Source organism: Lynx canadensis, chromosome D4, assembly GCF_007474595.2.
Source record: "Lynx canadensis isolate LIC74 chromosome D4, mLynCan4.pri.v2, whole genome shotgun sequence".
NCBI lineage: Eukaryota > Metazoa > Chordata > Mammalia > Carnivora > Felidae > Lynx > Lynx canadensis.
The window spans coordinates 55,333,956-55,350,389 of NC_044315.2; the positions used below are offsets into that span (position 1 = coordinate 55,333,956).

Consider the following 16,434-nt stretch of genomic DNA (forward strand, 5'->3'; position numbering starts at 1 on the left):
AGGCCCGGCTGAATTCGGCCAAAACAGCTTCGGCCCCACCCACTCAGCCGAGGTCCCGCCCCACTCACTTGAAGCCACGCCCACGCCCTTCACTGAGGCCACGCCCCTGCTGACTCTGCACCCTCCAACCTCCGGGAGCTCTCCTTCCCCGGAAGGCCGAGCTGAAAACCCGGAAAAAGGATCGGGGAAACAGCAATAGGCACATTGCGCTTGCGCAAGGGGGGGGCAGGAAGTCAAGGCGGAGGCGGAGGTGATTCTACTTCCGTTTCTAGTTTTGCTCCAGTGTTTGGGTTTTCTTCGCGGCCGCCCAAGATGAACCGATTCTTCGGAAAAGCGAAACCCAAGGCTCCGCCGCCCAGCCTGACTGACTGCATTGGCACGGTGGGCACTCGACCACGCATAACTAGGCTGAGGGACTCTGACATTCCCGACCCCGCCCACCCTGGGCTCCCGGCTCCTACTCCTCCATTCCGTTCCCGGTTCCGGACACCTCGGCCCTCACCACACCTGCATTCCTGTTACCCAGGGTCATTCCTGACGCCACAAACCAAGGATTCCTAAGCCATCAGTGTCTCCCCCTACTTGCACCCAACTCCTTCTGAGGCCCACTGCCGTGTTTACTTGCTCTTTCCTTCTCCTCCTACCCCAACCAGCCATTAGGCCCACATCCTTCCCACTTCAGTCCTAACCTTTACCCCTCATTTATTCTCATCCCTCTCCCACATCAGGACCCTCAACGTGATATCCTGGGTCCACATATCTTTACCCCGATCCTGGATTTTAATAACAGCAAATTCAGAACTCTGGCCTCTCACATTAAGCCACCTCCCTTTATCTAAGCAAATAGCATTAGCGCTACAGCCCTGGCCTGTTTCACACACCTTCTGGTTGAGCTCCCAGCCTGACTAGTCTCCAATTGTAGAGGAATGTCAACTCAACCCAGTGATTTTCAATTATTTTTCTATTCAAACACACTTGAGAAGGGTCCTGGAATATGTGAATCTGAGGGGTGGAGTATAGTTTATAAAAGCCCTCCCCCCGCCCAGTGTTTCTGACTGGAAATGTCCGCCTGGTCAGGAACCACTGTTTCCCACCCTTCTTCCCTCTCCTGCCTCTTCTCATGTAAGTATATTGTGATAATTACCACTGTTTCTTTAAGGTGGACAGCAGGGCAGAATCTATTGACAAGAAGATTTCTCGACTGGATGCTGAGCTAGTGAAGTATAAGGATCAGATCAAGAAGATGAGAGAGGGTCCTGCCAAGGTAAGGGAGGTGGCAGCTGCAAAAGGCGCTGTGACATTAATTTGAGCACCTGTGGAAATAGGGCCCAGCAGTAAGGGCTGGTGAGAGATAGAGAAGAGATGCTCACAATCTGGTAAAGAGAAAATATGTGACAGTGTATCCTTCAGGGAGGGGAGTTTGCAACCTGATAGGAGAGGAAGGCTGGGGTTTAGCCTGGTGGAGAGAAAGTGCTGACCACATGTCCAGAATCATGTACATGGGAATTAACATATTCTACTGAGAAGGTGGCAATCTGGAGAGTAGACCTGGGACATGCTCAGAACTATGAGCCATGCTGGTCAAGTTAGGTGTGTATAATAGACTGGTTAAGGAATGGTATGCTGGGAAAAAGTACTGAACTAGGCATCTGGAGACCAGTGTTCTATTAGTAACACCATCACTATCTACTAGCTGTGACCGTCATAAAGTCACTTAATATCTTGTTTTCCTCTTCTATTGTTAGAAACATAGATTACTATATTTAAGTGCTTGGACTGTGGATATAGAACTACCTACTTTTTTCCCGTTTCTGTAACTTATTAACTATTTGAGCTAGGACAAGTTATTTAGTGTTACTGAACCTCAGTTTCTCTGTCTATAAAATGGGGATAATATACTTTATAGTGTGAGCATTTTGTGTACTCACGAAGTAATTGGTGTGACCTACATAGCACTGTTTCTCCTACATAGAAACATTATTTGTGAGATAATATCTGCTTTTCCTTCTTCATTGGAGGAACAAAAAGATTTATGAAGCAGTATAGAAAGGAAAGTGACAAGAGGCTTTTCTCAGCCATCTTAGTTGGATGGCATGGAATGAAGAGTGACCAGAGGCAGGAAACCTCATCTGGACTTGAGATGAAAGCCTAAGCCCTGGTGGCAGTCATGAAAATGACAGGAAAGTAATCAGTTGGAAAGTAAGTTCTGAAAATCAGTAACAAGATGACTGCATGTAGAGACAACAGAGAGGAAAGGTAAGGTTGATTTAAAGATTCTTAATCTAGAGAAGTGAGGGATTGGTGGGACCATTGTTAGTTATTTCCAAGGTGAGAACAGGTTGAGGAGTTTGGGCATGCTGAGTTTGAATGGATAGCAGGATGTCCAAGTTGGGAATCTCCATAAGGCAACTGGGTATACAAAATAGGCACTATTGGGGATGGCCATGGAGATAATATGCAGTAGGAAAAGGGAATATAATTCTGTACCCTGAGATGTGGGATGCAAAGACAGATGAGTTGAGACTTAAAGACTGTGCTTGGGAAGTGAGGAAGAGTCCAGGAGCCACCATGTCCGCAACTTTGAAGAAGAGAGTAAGTAGATATGTAAGTCTGAGGATATGGGAGATTTCTTTTACTGTATGTGTGTTTTCTTCTTCTTTTCATTAATATCTGTTTCTCTCCCCAGAATATGGTCAAACAGAAAGCCTTGAGGGTTTTAAAGCAAAAGCGGATGTAAGTTATAAGTGTAACCTCCTTTCCTCCAGCACTGTCCATCTAGACAGAATTTTTTGCTATGGTAGATGTTCTATATATGCGCTGTTCAGTACAGTAGCTCTTAGCCACATATGGCTATTGAGCGCTTGAAATGTGGCTAGTGTGACCAAGGAATTGAAGTTTTAATTTTATTTAATTTTAACAATTTAGGTAGCTATATGTGGCTAAGTGGCTTCTGTATTGGACTACCCAGATCTATAGGGTTCTCCCATTATGTATTTAATTAGAGTATGCCTTTTTATTTATTTATTTTTTGTAAAATTGAGGATCCTGAATATTTGTTCCCTCCTACTAGAATAGATTTAAGGGTCCTGAATTTATTTTAGGTGACTATGTCTCCGTGTGTGAGCAGAAGCCAGATAGCATCTTTGATGCTTACCCTTGTGGGCTGTCCAACGATGAGACCTTCTGCAGGATTGTAGGGGTCAGATGTAATTAGCTAATAAGGAACTAGAAAGGTTGTTGATATCTCTGTTTTTATTTTTAAAATGCCTTTTTATCAGATACCACCTTTTAGATTAGACAAAATTGGAAAAAGAAATTATAATGCCTAACATGGTGGTGAGGGTGGTAAAAACTATTCCCTTCTTAGGTAGCCTGCAGTGTTTAAGTAATACATATTCATTATACATGCTTGGAAAATACAAAAACATGAACAGAAGAAAAGAACATTTACATAGATTCCTACTATCAGAATTAACCATTTTTAGAATGATGATTTCTTAGTTTCTTTTCTCTGCTCGTGCATGCATGGTATATGTGCGTATGGCTTTTTAGAAGAAAAATTGTGTATATATAGGTTGTCCTTCTCCATCATGAGCAGTTCTCTCCTTTTAAAAGTTTTTTAAGAATGATATACTTTTTAACAGGCTGGTGATATTCCACCACCATTTGCCCACACCATGAATTGACCAATTTTCTGCTGGTTGGATAGTTAGATGGTTTCCTGATGTTGTATAAAGACCATAGTGACATAAGTCTTTGAAGTAGTATTATACTTTGATATAAAACTTTATTTTTTAAAAAAAGAACTGGGGCGCCTGGGTGGCGCAGTCGGTTAAGCGTCCGACTTCAGCCAGGTCACGATCTCGCAGTCCGGGAGTTCGAGCCCCGCGTCAGGCTCTGGGCTGATGGCTCAGAGCCTGGAGCCTGTTTCCGATTCTGTGTCTCCCTCTCTCTCTGACCCTCCCCCGTTCATGCTCTGTCTCTCTCTGTCCCAAAAATAAATAAACGTTGAAAAAAAAAAAAAAAAAGAACTATTTTGAGCACCAGGCATTGTATCAGGCCAGATGGATTGCCTAATCATGGATATATGATTAGTCAAATACAATACCTATCCTCAAGGAGTTCAGTCTACTAGAAAAACAGTTTAGTTACATGTATGAAGAGCTTAAAAATAGTCTCCCCCTTTGCCCCAAGAGTTTTCCTTCTGGGAATTTATCGCAGGAAATCATTTGAAACATTGTAAAGACACATTAAATAGTATATAGTAACATAGAAAACAGCAAAGGCTGTAATATTAAGGGGAAAATTAGTCTTATAACTAAGATACAAAGACAGAAGACTGGAGGGGTACCTCATGATGCTTGTGTTAGAGTGATTAAATGGTTTTTGCCAATTTTTCTGTGTATTTTTTGTAATTTTTTTAAAGTCTATTTATTTATTTTGAGAGAGAGACAGAGCGCATATGGGGAAAGGGCAGAGAGAAAGAGGGAGAGAGAATCCCAAGCAGGCCCTGTGCCGCCAGCACAGAGCCCAGCACGAGGCACAGTCCCATGATTGTGAGATCATGACCTGAGCTTTGTGAGATCATGACCTGAGCTGAAACCAAGAGTCGGACGCTAAACTGAGCCACCCAGATGCCCCTAAAGTTTTTTGTTTTTTTTTTTAAAGGAAATATTTAGTGTTAGAGATACTTTCTTCCTGAGGATTTCTGTCTGGCTCACATTTACCATTCTTAATTGATTCTGAAAAGGTATGAGCAGCAGCGGGACAATCTCGCCCAACAGTCATTTAACATGGAACAAGCCAATTACACCATCCAGTCATTGAAGGACACCAAGACCACGGTACTTCCATAGCACCTTTTCCCATGATTTTTTTTTAACTGTTGTGTTCTTTTCCCATAGTATTTAAAAGACCATTTCACTAGCATGGCTTTTTAAAACATGGTGTTCTCTCTTACCCTTTTTTAGGTTGATGCTATGAAACTCGGAGTAAAGGAAATGAAGAAAGCATACAAGCAAGTGAAAATTGACCAGATTGAGGTGAGATGTATGCTAGTTTCTGTAAGAATGTAGTGTAGTAGATTTGGAAAGAATCCAAATGAATGTGAATGTAATGGGAAGAACACAGAAGACAGATTGAATCTTGGGCTTGCCATTTACTAATAGAGTAACTTTGGGGTGGGGTACCAAATGTGTCTGTTTCCTTGTTAACACCAGGATCCTAATGCCACATACAGTTATTATGAGGATGAAATAAATGAGCTGGTGTGTCTACATACATAATATCTAGAATATAATAGGCACTCAGTAAATAAGCCCCCAGTTTCCTGTTACTTCTGACTCACTTAATGATTTTGAGTCTGTTTCCACAATTGTAAAGTAGTGATGTTGCTGTCCATCTCCCAGGATGGTCACAAGTGTTAATGAGGCTATATAAGTCAGGTGCTTAACACACTTTCTGGAGTAGAGCTGGTTCCTTTTGCTAGTAATTCTCTTTAGATTTTTAATAATAATGTCATTAGGCTCTTAAAATTAACATGTCTTTTGAGATCGTGCTTTGGCTGGGAGGTGAGCCCTAAGCACTCCTCTCACTTCTCTCAGGGGAACAGCCCAGATAGCGAGTAGGGATAGCAGAGGGAGTGAGTGGTGACTGGCCAGAGGAAAGAGGCTACCTTTCTGCAAGTACAGTGGTGGTCTTTACTTCTATCCCTGAGTAGAATGTCTCTTTGTATGAGAGCAGGGACTTGATTTTTTCATTGTTATATCCCATACCTTGAACAATGCCTGGCTGTAGTTGGTGCTCAGAAAGTTTCTATGATTGCTGAGCAAATGAACAAGAGACTATTAAAGGAGCTAAAGCAGTTGCCCGATTCAGGCAACATTTGTTGGTTGAGTACTTACTGACTTCCTGGCATCTTGCTACATCTGAAGAGGTATTCTCTGAGAGTGCTGATCTACAGTACAAGTAAGGACATTCCTCCTCTTTTTTCATGCACCCCTCCTTACACTGCCTGTGGCTTTCTCTCTAATCCTCCACCAGTCTCTGCTTACAGAGTTAAGCTCAGTGAAATCTTCCCAGACATTTACTAAGAAAAATGTTCCGGCGCCTGGGTGGCGCAGTCGGTTAAGCGTCCGACTTCAGCCAGGTCACGATCTCGCGGTCCGTGAGTTCGAGCCCCGCGTCGGGCTCTGGGCTGATGGCTCGGAGCCTGGAGCCTGTTTCCGATTCTGTGTCTCCCTCTCTCTCTGCCCCTCCCCCGTTCATGCTCTGTCTCTCTCTGTCGCAAAAATAAATAAACGTTGAAAAAAAAAATTAAAAAAAAAAAAAAAGAAAAGAAAAATGTTCCATGTATGTTTGTCTTATTTGTACAATGCTATTTGGTAATATAATCCAGTTGAATTTTATTTTCTTTTTTTTTTTAAAAATTTTTTTTTTCAACGTTTTTATTTATTTTTGGGACAGAGAGAGACAGAGCATGAACGGGGGAGGGGCAGAGAGAGAGGGAGACACAGAATCGGAAACAGGCTCCAGGCTCTGAGCCATCAGCCCAGAGCCTGATGCGGGGCTCGAACCCACGGACCGCGAGATCGTGACCTGGCTGAAGTCGGACGCCCAACCGACTGCGCCACCCAGGCGCCCCTGAATTTTATTTTCTGTTTATAGGGTTCCTTATGTTTTAATGAGAGCTCTTCACTATAAACAAAATAGAAACTGGAATTTTTCTGTTGTTGTTTTTGTTTTGTTTTCTGTTTTGTTTTGTCTCTCCATCTTTTACTTGTAGTTGCCTGTCTCGTTCCCTATCTAATTATCCTTTTCAAGTCTCCTAGTAGATTTGCCCACATGGCAGGTAGAGAGCTCCTTTCTCTCCCTTTTGGTGTGTGCCTCTGTCTGTGTCTGTCTCTGGCTGGACTATATATTTTGAATTTCATTTGTTTTCCTAAAATACTTTATAAAACATTTTCACTGTTTGCTAGCTCTCACTCATTCTTTTGTATTTTACCCATGTGTATGTGTGTTCCTCTGTTTCTAGCCTTCCTATTTTTCAGTTTCTGCATGTCAAGTCTAGTGCTTGTATTTGTATTATTTTTGTGTTGCTTATCCAATATTAAGCCTGTTAATTCTTTGTGTGCTAATTAGTGTGTGTGTGTCTTTCATAAAGTCTATTGCTAGGAATCCTATTCATAAATGACTTGAGGAGACTTGTGTTGATATGTGATAGCATGACAGAGCTTGACCTAACTACTTACTCTGTGTTTTCACTCTTTTTAATTTCAGCCAGCGCTTCTCTGTACAGCAGAATGTTACATGTGTACAGCATAGTAGTTTGGCACTTGAAAATACAGCATAGTGCTTTCTTTTTTAAAAAGTTTTTTTTGGGGCACTTGGGTGGTTCAGCCAGTTGAACGTCCAACTATTAATTTTGGCTTAGGTCATGATCATGCTCTTTCTCTCTCTCTCTCTCTCTCTCTCTCTCAAATAAATAAATATTTAAAAAAAATTTTTAAGTGTTTTTCATTTTACTGTCTCCCTCACCTTTTTTTTTTTTTTTTTTTAATGTTTATTTGTTTTTGAGAGAGACCGCATGAGCAGGGGTGGGGCAGAGAGAGAGACATAGAACATGAAGCAGGCTCCAGGCTCTGAGCTGTCAGCACAGAGCCTGACGCGGGGCTCGAACTCACAAACTGTGAGATCATGACCTGAGCCGAAGTCAGACGCTTAACCAATGGAGCCACCCAGGTGCCCTGTCACCTTTTTTTTCTTTTAATGTTTATGAGAGAGAGAGAGAGAGAGAGAGAGAGTGAGTGTGAGCAAGCACGAGCAGGGGAGGGGCAGAGAGAGAGAGAGACCCCAAATCTGAAGCGGGCTCCAGTCTCTGAGCTCAGAGCCCAACACAGGGCTCGAACCCATGAACCCCAGGATCATGAGCTGAGCTGAAGTCGGACACCTAACCTACTGAGGCACCCAGGTGCCTCTGTCTCCCTCACCTTTAAATGGAAAAACAAACCTCCAATTTGTGGGCCAAGAGGAGTTTTTCAAATGTTTTGCATTGCTTTAAAAATTCTGAAGGATAGGGGTGCCTGGGTGGCTCAGTTGGTTGTGTCCAACTTCAGCTCAGGTCATGATCTCGTGGTTTGTGGGTTCGAGCCCCACATCAGGCTCTGTGCTGACGGCTCAGAGCCTGGACCCTGCTTTGGATTCTGTGTGTGTGTGTGTGTGTGTGTGTGTGTGTGTGTGTGTGTGTGTGTGTCTGCCCCTCCCCCACTCGCACTCTGTCTCTCTCAAAAATAAATAAACATTAAAACAAATTTAAAAAAATTCTGAAGGATAAATGGTGCTGGTTTGGACTTTCTGCATTATCAACAATACTCTCTTTCCTCTCTGTGGAATTTTCAGCATATAACGAGCATATTGTTGCTCTGCACATCCTTAACACAGTGGAAGATATATAGTATTAAGTGCTTAGTGTTTTACATGTATTACTGTGATAAATCCTTTAATAATCCTATGAGGTATGGCTATTAATAATCTTATTTTATGGACAAGGACATTAAGGCTTAGAGGCTTTATTTCTCATTGAGTAAGGCAAGATTTGAGCTTCAGAGTCTGTGCTCCTAGCCATTATATTAGCTGCCCTTTATTATGCTGGAGCACTTCTCAGATTGCTTTTTACATTATTCCTGGCTTTGTAGTCTTCTAGCTAATCACAGGTAGATCATTCACAGATGACTTATGCTCTTAGTCAATTATTTTCACCAGCCTGGTCTCAGATATCAAGCCTATCCTGATTCCATTTCTCTTTCTCCATCCAGGGTTGGCTCAGTACAACTTTTTGTACTACCCAGTTGTTTCCACTGTTGTCTTTTTTCCCTACACAGTATAGTCCATCTTTGGCTGACTTAAGAAGATTAATTTGCTTGTCTCTATTACCTCCTTTTCTCCATAAACTAGAAAAATGTTGATAGTGTGGAGGCTGAATTTAGTGTTTTAGGTAAACTTTTTGTAATGACAGACTAATGGGCATCTGTTCTTGCAGTAGGACTTTGGATTTCCCTGAAGCACCTTAAATTCAAATGCAAGATCACCAATTTAATTCTTTTCTTTTTTTTTAATTTTTTACATTTATTTATTTTTGAGAGAGTAAGACAAAGTGAGAGTGGGGGAGGGGCAGAGAGAGAGGGAGATACAGGGTCGGAAGCAGGCTCCAGGCTCTGAGCTGTCAGTACAGAGCCCGATGTAGGGCTCGAACCCACAGACTGTGAGATCATGACCTCAGCTGAAGTCAGACGCTCAACCGACTGAGCCACCCAGGCGCCCCTCTTTTCTTTTTTTTTGAGGTTTTTTTTTTTTTTCAGTTATCTTTACACCTAGCATGGGGCTCAAGCCCATGACCCCAAGATCAAGAGTCACACGCTCTTCAGACTGAACCAGCCAGGTGCCCCAATTTAATTCTTCCTTAATTTTGAGTTTACATTTTATCACCAAAAAGGAGGATTATGTGGTCATTGGCATTCACGGTTATTGTTACGGGACTCTTCAGTTTTGTGATTTTTAAATAATTCATTAAGCTCTTTTATACTTTTAATTGGAAGGGGCATTCAGGAGTTATTCAGACCTGTACTTTACCGGAGCACCTGGTCAGTTGTTGACTAAAAGCAGTCAGTAGGCAAGGACTGAGTTAAGGGTAGGGAACTAACAATTGTTGAAAACTGGTATGTGCTCACCATTTTGCATACGTTATCTTTTTAAAAATCGCTTGCTTCTGAGATTCAGAGGAGAGAGTGGAGTGAGGGTTAGTTAAAGGAAAATAGTAAAAAATTAATGAAAACTGTCATATACATTTCTACAAGGATTTACAAGACCAGCTAGAAGATATGATGGAAGATGCCAGTGAAATCCAAGAAGCACTGAGCCGTAGTTATGGCACCCCAGAATTAGACGAAGATGACCTGGAAGCAGGTATGTTATGGGAAAAGCAGTTGGGAAAAAAAAGTTTTAGAGTCTGAAAGGAGCAACTTCCTGGGACCTTTTCCCAAATGCTAGAGAAAATTCCAGTGAAGGTTCTGTGAGAGTTAGTTTATGGTACGGTCTCTGGGCAAAGAGCTTATGAAGCTGGCATGTCAGATGTGCATGATCCACTAACAACTCTTGGACAGATAAGCTCTGGAGGAAAATATGGGCAAAAATGTCTGCTGACCTGGTGCTTGGTATCTAAGCACTGCGTTTCCCTGCCATTTTCCTTTTGATTTTGCTCTCCCTATTTTTGGAGTCCTCTCCCTCAGAACAACAAAGCAGATCAAGAAACCATCACTGGCAAGTACTTCGTGTGCATCTACCATAGGCCAGGTACTATGTTAGGTGCTAGGAATTCAGCATGGAAGAAGGCAAATATGGTCCCTGCATTTATGAAGCTTCCATCACCAGGGGTAAGAAACTTACTTCAAGTGATTAATTACAAGAGCACAAACTGTTGGGAAGGAGAAGTGTGGGGTACCATGGAGCACATAGCTGGGGAATCTATCCTAGTTGGGAGTGGGCACAGGCATGGGTCCTGAAGGATGAGCAGGAGATAATAGGGAAAAAATGGGAGGGGTTGTTGCCTGGCCTCAGGGAGAGGAGCCTTTGCCCAAAGAAATGAAAACACTAATTTGAAAAAAATACATGCACCTTTATATTTCTTGCAGCACTACTTTTAATAAAGCCAAGATATGGAAGCAGTCCCAAGTGTCCATCCGTAGATGAATGGATAAAGATGTGGATACACACACACACACACACACACACACACACACACAATGGAATATTACCATCAAAAAGAGTGAAATCTTGGCATTTGCAACAATATGGATGGAACTAGAGGGTATTATGCTAAGTGAAATAAGTCAGAGAAAGACAAATACCATATGATTTCACTTATATGTGGAATTTAAGAAACAAAACCAAGGGGCGCCTGGGAGGCTTAGTCGGTTAAGCGGCCAACTTCGGCTCAGGTCATGATCTCGCAGTCCGTGAGTTCGAGCCCCGCGTCGGGCTCTGTGCTGACCGTTCAGAGCCTGGAGCCTGTTTCCGATTCTGTGTCTCCCTCTCTCTCTGACCCTCCCCCATTCATGCTCTGTCTCTCTCTGTCTCAAAAATAAATAAACGTTAAAAAAAAATTAAAAAAAAAAAAGAAAACCAAGAAAAAAGAGATAAACAGACTATTAACTATAGAGAACAAACTGCTAGAGGGGAGGTAGGTGGGGGACAGGCGAAATTGGTGATGGGGGTACATTTATCATGATGAGCCTGAGTAACGTACAGAATTGTTGAATTACTATATTGTACACCTGAAGTGAATATAACACTGTGTGTTAATTATACTGGAATTTAAAAAATAAATAAAATTTTAAAGAAAAGATGATAACGACTAAGGTGATAGTAGCAGAAACAGAAAAGTGGATGTGGAAGGAGGGGAGGTCAAGAATGTTTGTCAGGGGCACCTGGGCGGTGCAGTCAGTTAAGTGTCTGACTCTTGATCTCGGCTCAGGTCATGATCTTGCGGTTTGTGAGATCCAGCCCCGCATCAGGCCTTGAACTGATGGTGTGGAACCTGCTTGAGATTCTGTCTCTCCGTCTCTCTGCCCTCCCCCACTTCTCTCTCTCTCTCTCAAAATAAATAAATAACATTAAAAAAAAAATGTCTGTCAGTGTCTAGCATGAGTAACTAGGTAGATGGCAGAACCACCTCACACAGGATTTTCTGTCACATGATTCCCATCTCAGTTCTTCTCCTCCTCTTCTCCTTCTCCTCCTCTCTCTCCCCCCTCCCTTCCTCTCACCCCCTCCCTTCTTTCTCCCATTCTGTTTTTGCCTAGAACCTTTTTTTTTTTCACATTCATTTCTTTATTTTATTTCCCATCCTGAGTTTCCTGCTATGTCTCTATCTGCTATTGTCATTCTTCCTGGTCACTTCCAACTCACTTTACCATAGACATATTTTTAAAGCTTGATTTCATGTGATGGTCACTCAGTATGCAACGATTTCATGCCTCCTTTCACTGCCTTCTCTCAAGCTCATCAATAACTGAGAGAGAATTTTTTACATTTGTTATTGTCCAGATTTTCTAATTTGAATTGGCCAACTGATAGCTATATATAGACTCTTCTCATGAAGACTAGGGCTTTGTAAACCTGTGGGGAATGGTTGTTTTGTTTTACTTTGATTTGTGTTTTTCATAGATTCTACCACATCAGTTCCCTTGAAAATTTCTTAAGATGGTCATCTTTTATTTTGAAAATAGAGATTAATAATCCTTTCCCCCCAGGCACCTGGGTGGCTCAGTCCATTGAGTCCAACTTTGGCTCCAGTCATGATCTCACAGTTCTTGAATTTGAGCCCCTCATTGGGCTTACTACTGTCAGCTCACAGCCTGCTTCAAATCCTCTGTCCCTTTCTCTCTGCCCCTCCCCTGCTTGTATTCTGTCAAAAATAAATAAAACATTTTTTAAAAATTAAAAATCTTTTTCCCTTTGTTTTGAAATTCATGTCTCATAATAATTTGGCTAACTTTCTTAACATTAGCTGCCAGTTTTCTTGCATAACTGTTTTTGAAATGTCAACTGTTTCAATCTCAGAGTTGGATGCACTGGGTGACGAGCTTCTGGCTGATGAAGACAGTTCTTACTTGGATGAAGCGGCATCTGCACCTGCAATTCCAGAAGGCGTTCCCACTGACACAAAGAATAAGGTGAAAGCTTTTTCTCTTTATGTTTGCTGTGCAAAATGGTTAAGGTTTTATGCTTGATCCCAATTTGGGAATCTACAAGGTAGTCTTAAGTTTGAACGGGGAAAGACCGTGCTAGTCATTGTTTTGGGACCCCTTGAAAGTCTAGTTTTCTTGCATTGGACTGTGGACAGGCTGTGTACGTAGTGTCACTGAGGCCCAGGAATTACCCTTGTGAGCTTGCACTGGCTGCCATTTCTAGGTTTCAGACAGTATTTCCTGGAAAAGCATTACCAACACATTCATGAACCATGCTGGGCAGCAGTGTGAAAGAAAGTTCTATCTTCCATACACACTGCTTAATTGTAGGGTGGACTTTTTTTTTCTTTTTGAGCAGCAGGCAAAAGTTTATTAGAGTCTAAAATCAGAAAGGAAGAATAGTATGAAAGCTCTCTTTACAGAGAGAGTATATTCAAAAGGGAATGCTCCAGGTGGATTTTTTTTAAATAGGGATTAATAATTTAAGTATAAAACTTAATGTTGAAAGTTTCTCATTAACAAGGTAAAGAATCAGGACACCTGGGTTTAAGTCTCAGTCCTGCCACTAACTCCCTATGAGACCTTGACAAATCACTTAATTGTTGTGAACTTTTCTGATCCTTACATCTGTAAAATGCAGATAATTACAATTATCTTACATAATTGTTGTGTAGAACAAGTTAGATCTTGTATGTAAAAGGACTTCACACTGAAAGCCCCGTCCAAAGCTACACAGTTGTCATTATTATAAACAGATAAAATTTTGTTGCTTATGAAATCCTGTTCACTCCATCTTAGTTCCTGGTGTAATGTGTCATTTTTTTCTCTTGCCATTTTTTCTGTTTGCCTTATCTCCTTGGTGTTTGCTTTATCTCCCAATGTGCACGTTCAGTGTGCACAGTCCTTGAGTGAGAGCCAGTTTCAGCTCTGCCTTTGTTTACTGTATGACTTGGAGCGAATTAGAAATTCTTGTTTTCTCTCAGAACCTTATCAGTTTTTCCTGCATGTGAAATGTGGGGAGCAAAAGGTGGGAAGTAGATCATTTCCAAGGTCCCTTATAGCTAATTTCTATGAATGTGCATCTTCCCCCTACCGTACCCTCCCTTCTTCCTTGAGTCTAGAGTAATCTTACTTTTCTCTAGTGCTCATTCCACCCCACCCCTGTCTCTGGTCATTTCAGGGTTCCAGGTTTATAGGTTGCTTTTTCTCAGCTTACCTAAAATTATTTTTTTTAATTTTTTTAAGTTTATTCATTTCGAGAGAGACAGTGTGAGCGGGAGGGGGCAGAGAGAGAGAGGGAGAGAGAGAATCCCAAGCAGACTCTGCACTGTCAGCGCAGAGCCCAAAACAGGGCTCAAACTCATGAAATACGAAATCATGACCTGAGCCAAAACCAAGAGTCAGCCGTTTAACCGACTGAGCCATCCAGGCACCCCTGAAGTAATTTTTTTTAATCTTTTATTTATTTTTGAGAGAGAGTACATGTGTAAGCAAGGAGGGGCGGGGCGTACAGAGGATCCAAAGCAGGCTCTGCACTGACAGCAGTGAGCCTGACAGCCAGTGAGCAGGGCTCACTCATGAACCATGAGATCATGACCTGAGTTGAAGTCAGACACTCAACGGATTGAGCCACCCAGTTGCCCCTACCTGAAATGATTTTTATTTGTTTATTTTTTTTTTTAATTTTTTTTCAACGTTTTTTATTTATTTTTGGGACAGAGCGAGACAGAGCATGAACGGGGGAGGGGCAGAGAGAGAGGGAGACACAGAATCGGAAACAGGCTCCAGGCTCTGGGCCATCAGCCCAGAGCCCGACGCGGGGCTCGAACCCACGGACCGTGAGATCGTGACCTGGCTGAAGTCGGACGCTTAACCGACTGCGCCACCCAGGCGCCCCTGAAATGATTTTTATTAACGCTACCCACCACAGCTTACCTTTTCAGTACCCTGAAGCATCTATGTTATTTCTACTTTTAGAAGGTCACAGATTCCTGCGTTAAATGTGCCGTTGAGATATGGTTTCTTAATTGATAGTAGTATTGCTGTCTCTAAGTTTGTAGAAAAGTATGATATGGAAATAACTGCCTGTCCTGGGGCACTGCTCCTTTAAGGATTGGGAAGCTACAAAAGATAATGGTTCACTTTAGAAATCAGAGTGAGGGGCGCCTGGGTGGCTCAGTCAGTTGAACAGCCGGCTTCAGCTCAGGTCATGATCTCGCAGTCCGTGAGTTCGAGCCCCGCATCGGGCTCTGTGCTGACTGCTCAGAGCCTGGAGCCTGTTTCAGATTCTGTGTCTCCCTCTCTCTGCCCCTCCCCCATTCATGCTCTCTCTCTGTCTCAAAAATAAATAAAGTTAAAAAAAAAAAAAAAAGACATCAGAGTGAAAATGGGAATCTGGAGGCAAGGACTGACTCCTCATCCTTTCCACCCAGACCCTTCCTAGTTTACTCGTAAGTGTCTCTTGCTCTTTCACTCTTCCTTTGTGCTGCAAAGGACCACCCTGAGCTTTTCCAGTCTTTTCTTATCTTATCACTTCACCCTTTATCTTTCATGAAAATGCTTTCTAATCTTCTCAGTGGGATTTTGGTGTTCACTGATTAAACACTGGGAAATGAATTTTGACTACTAAAAACTTGTGATCATTTGTTTTATCAACTGAAAAACAGTGGCACTACACATTGCTTTCTTTTCACAGGATGGAGTCCTGGTGGATGAATTTGGATTACCACAGATCCCTGCTTCATAGACTTGCATCATTCAAATACATCGTGTAAAATAAACACATATTGTGGGACTAGGAAATATTTATCTTTCCGAATTTACCATAACAGATTTATGTTTCTTTCCTTTCTTCGAAGGAAAGGTTAATTATAGTGCTCTTTTATTTTTTTTCCGTTAAGATACTCATTGTTTGGGGGATGCTTTCTTCATACTAAATTTTTATGTCTTTTTTCTTATGAAAGACTAATGTACTTAAAAGTATCAGTGGCTATGTATGACTTGTTTTCATTTATTAATAATAATTTGAAATAAAACCAAGGAAGTGGAATCTTTACATTCTAAGATAGTGTTAACTCCACAATCTCAAATTGATAAATTGATAAGACAAAGATGAGATTATTGGGACTGCTTATATTATGATTCAAAACCATTTTCTATTGTGGTATTATAGGTTGGTTAAAGTGGTAGCCTTTTTGATGGGTTTTATTGTGTCTTGTGAGTAATTCATTACTATGTCTGATATTGGAATGGAATTATCACTACTATATCATGAGTGGATATTTTGATTCTGTGGTTCCCTCAGTATTACAGCCTGACTTGTAATCAATAATGAATATTTCTTGATATTTAATGTGTACAGGACATTTATTTATACTCAATAAATATTTTTCAAAAGGATACAATTTTAATATCACTTCAGCCTAAAACCTCTAGTACAGGAATAATATAATTTTAATGTTGATTCAGTCTAAAAATCAAACTTAACTGCTAGCATCAGAGGAAAGAATAAAGAACAATCCAGGCCTGGGCCCTCATCTACTGTCTAATAACTACTATGTAGCCTAGTCACTTCACTAACCTTCCTTATTAGTAAAATCATGCTCACTTCACAAGGCTTTAGTGATGAATCATTGAGGTAATGGTCGTGAGTACAGTTGACACTTACACAATACAGGTTTGAACACGATCT

At 41.5% G+C, this 16,434-nt stretch overlaps 1 protein-coding gene across 1 annotated transcript; it reads left to right on the forward strand.

Annotated features, from left to right (window-relative positions):
* Positions 1–252: 252 nt before the first annotated feature.
* CHMP5 (charged multivesicular body protein 5) lies at positions 253–16,142 on the forward strand. The gene is made up of 8 exons (XM_030293359.1): positions 253–381; positions 1,160–1,264; positions 2,687–2,733; positions 4,751–4,844; positions 4,971–5,042; positions 9,852–9,960; positions 12,616–12,728; positions 15,439–16,142. The coding sequence occupies exons 1-8, from the start codon at positions 313–315 to the stop codon at positions 15,487–15,489; spliced, it is 660 nt and encodes a 219-aa protein (XP_030149219.1). The 5' UTR covers positions 253–312; the 3' UTR covers positions 15,490–16,142.
* Positions 16,143–16,434: the final 292 nt, after the last annotated feature.

Coding starts and splice junctions, on each gene's coding strand:
- CHMP5 (XM_030293359.1), top strand. CDS start 313: ATGAACCGATTCTTCGGAAAAGCGAAACCCAAGGCTCCGCCGCCCAGC. Junction 1,265..2,686: donor TGAGAGAGGGTCCTGCCAAG/GTAAGGGAGGTG, acceptor TTCTCTCCCCAG/AATATGGTCAAACAGAAAGC. Junction 9,961..12,615: donor CGAAGATGACCTGGAAGCAG/GTATGTTATGGG, acceptor TTTCAATCTCAG/AGTTGGATGCACTGGGTGAC.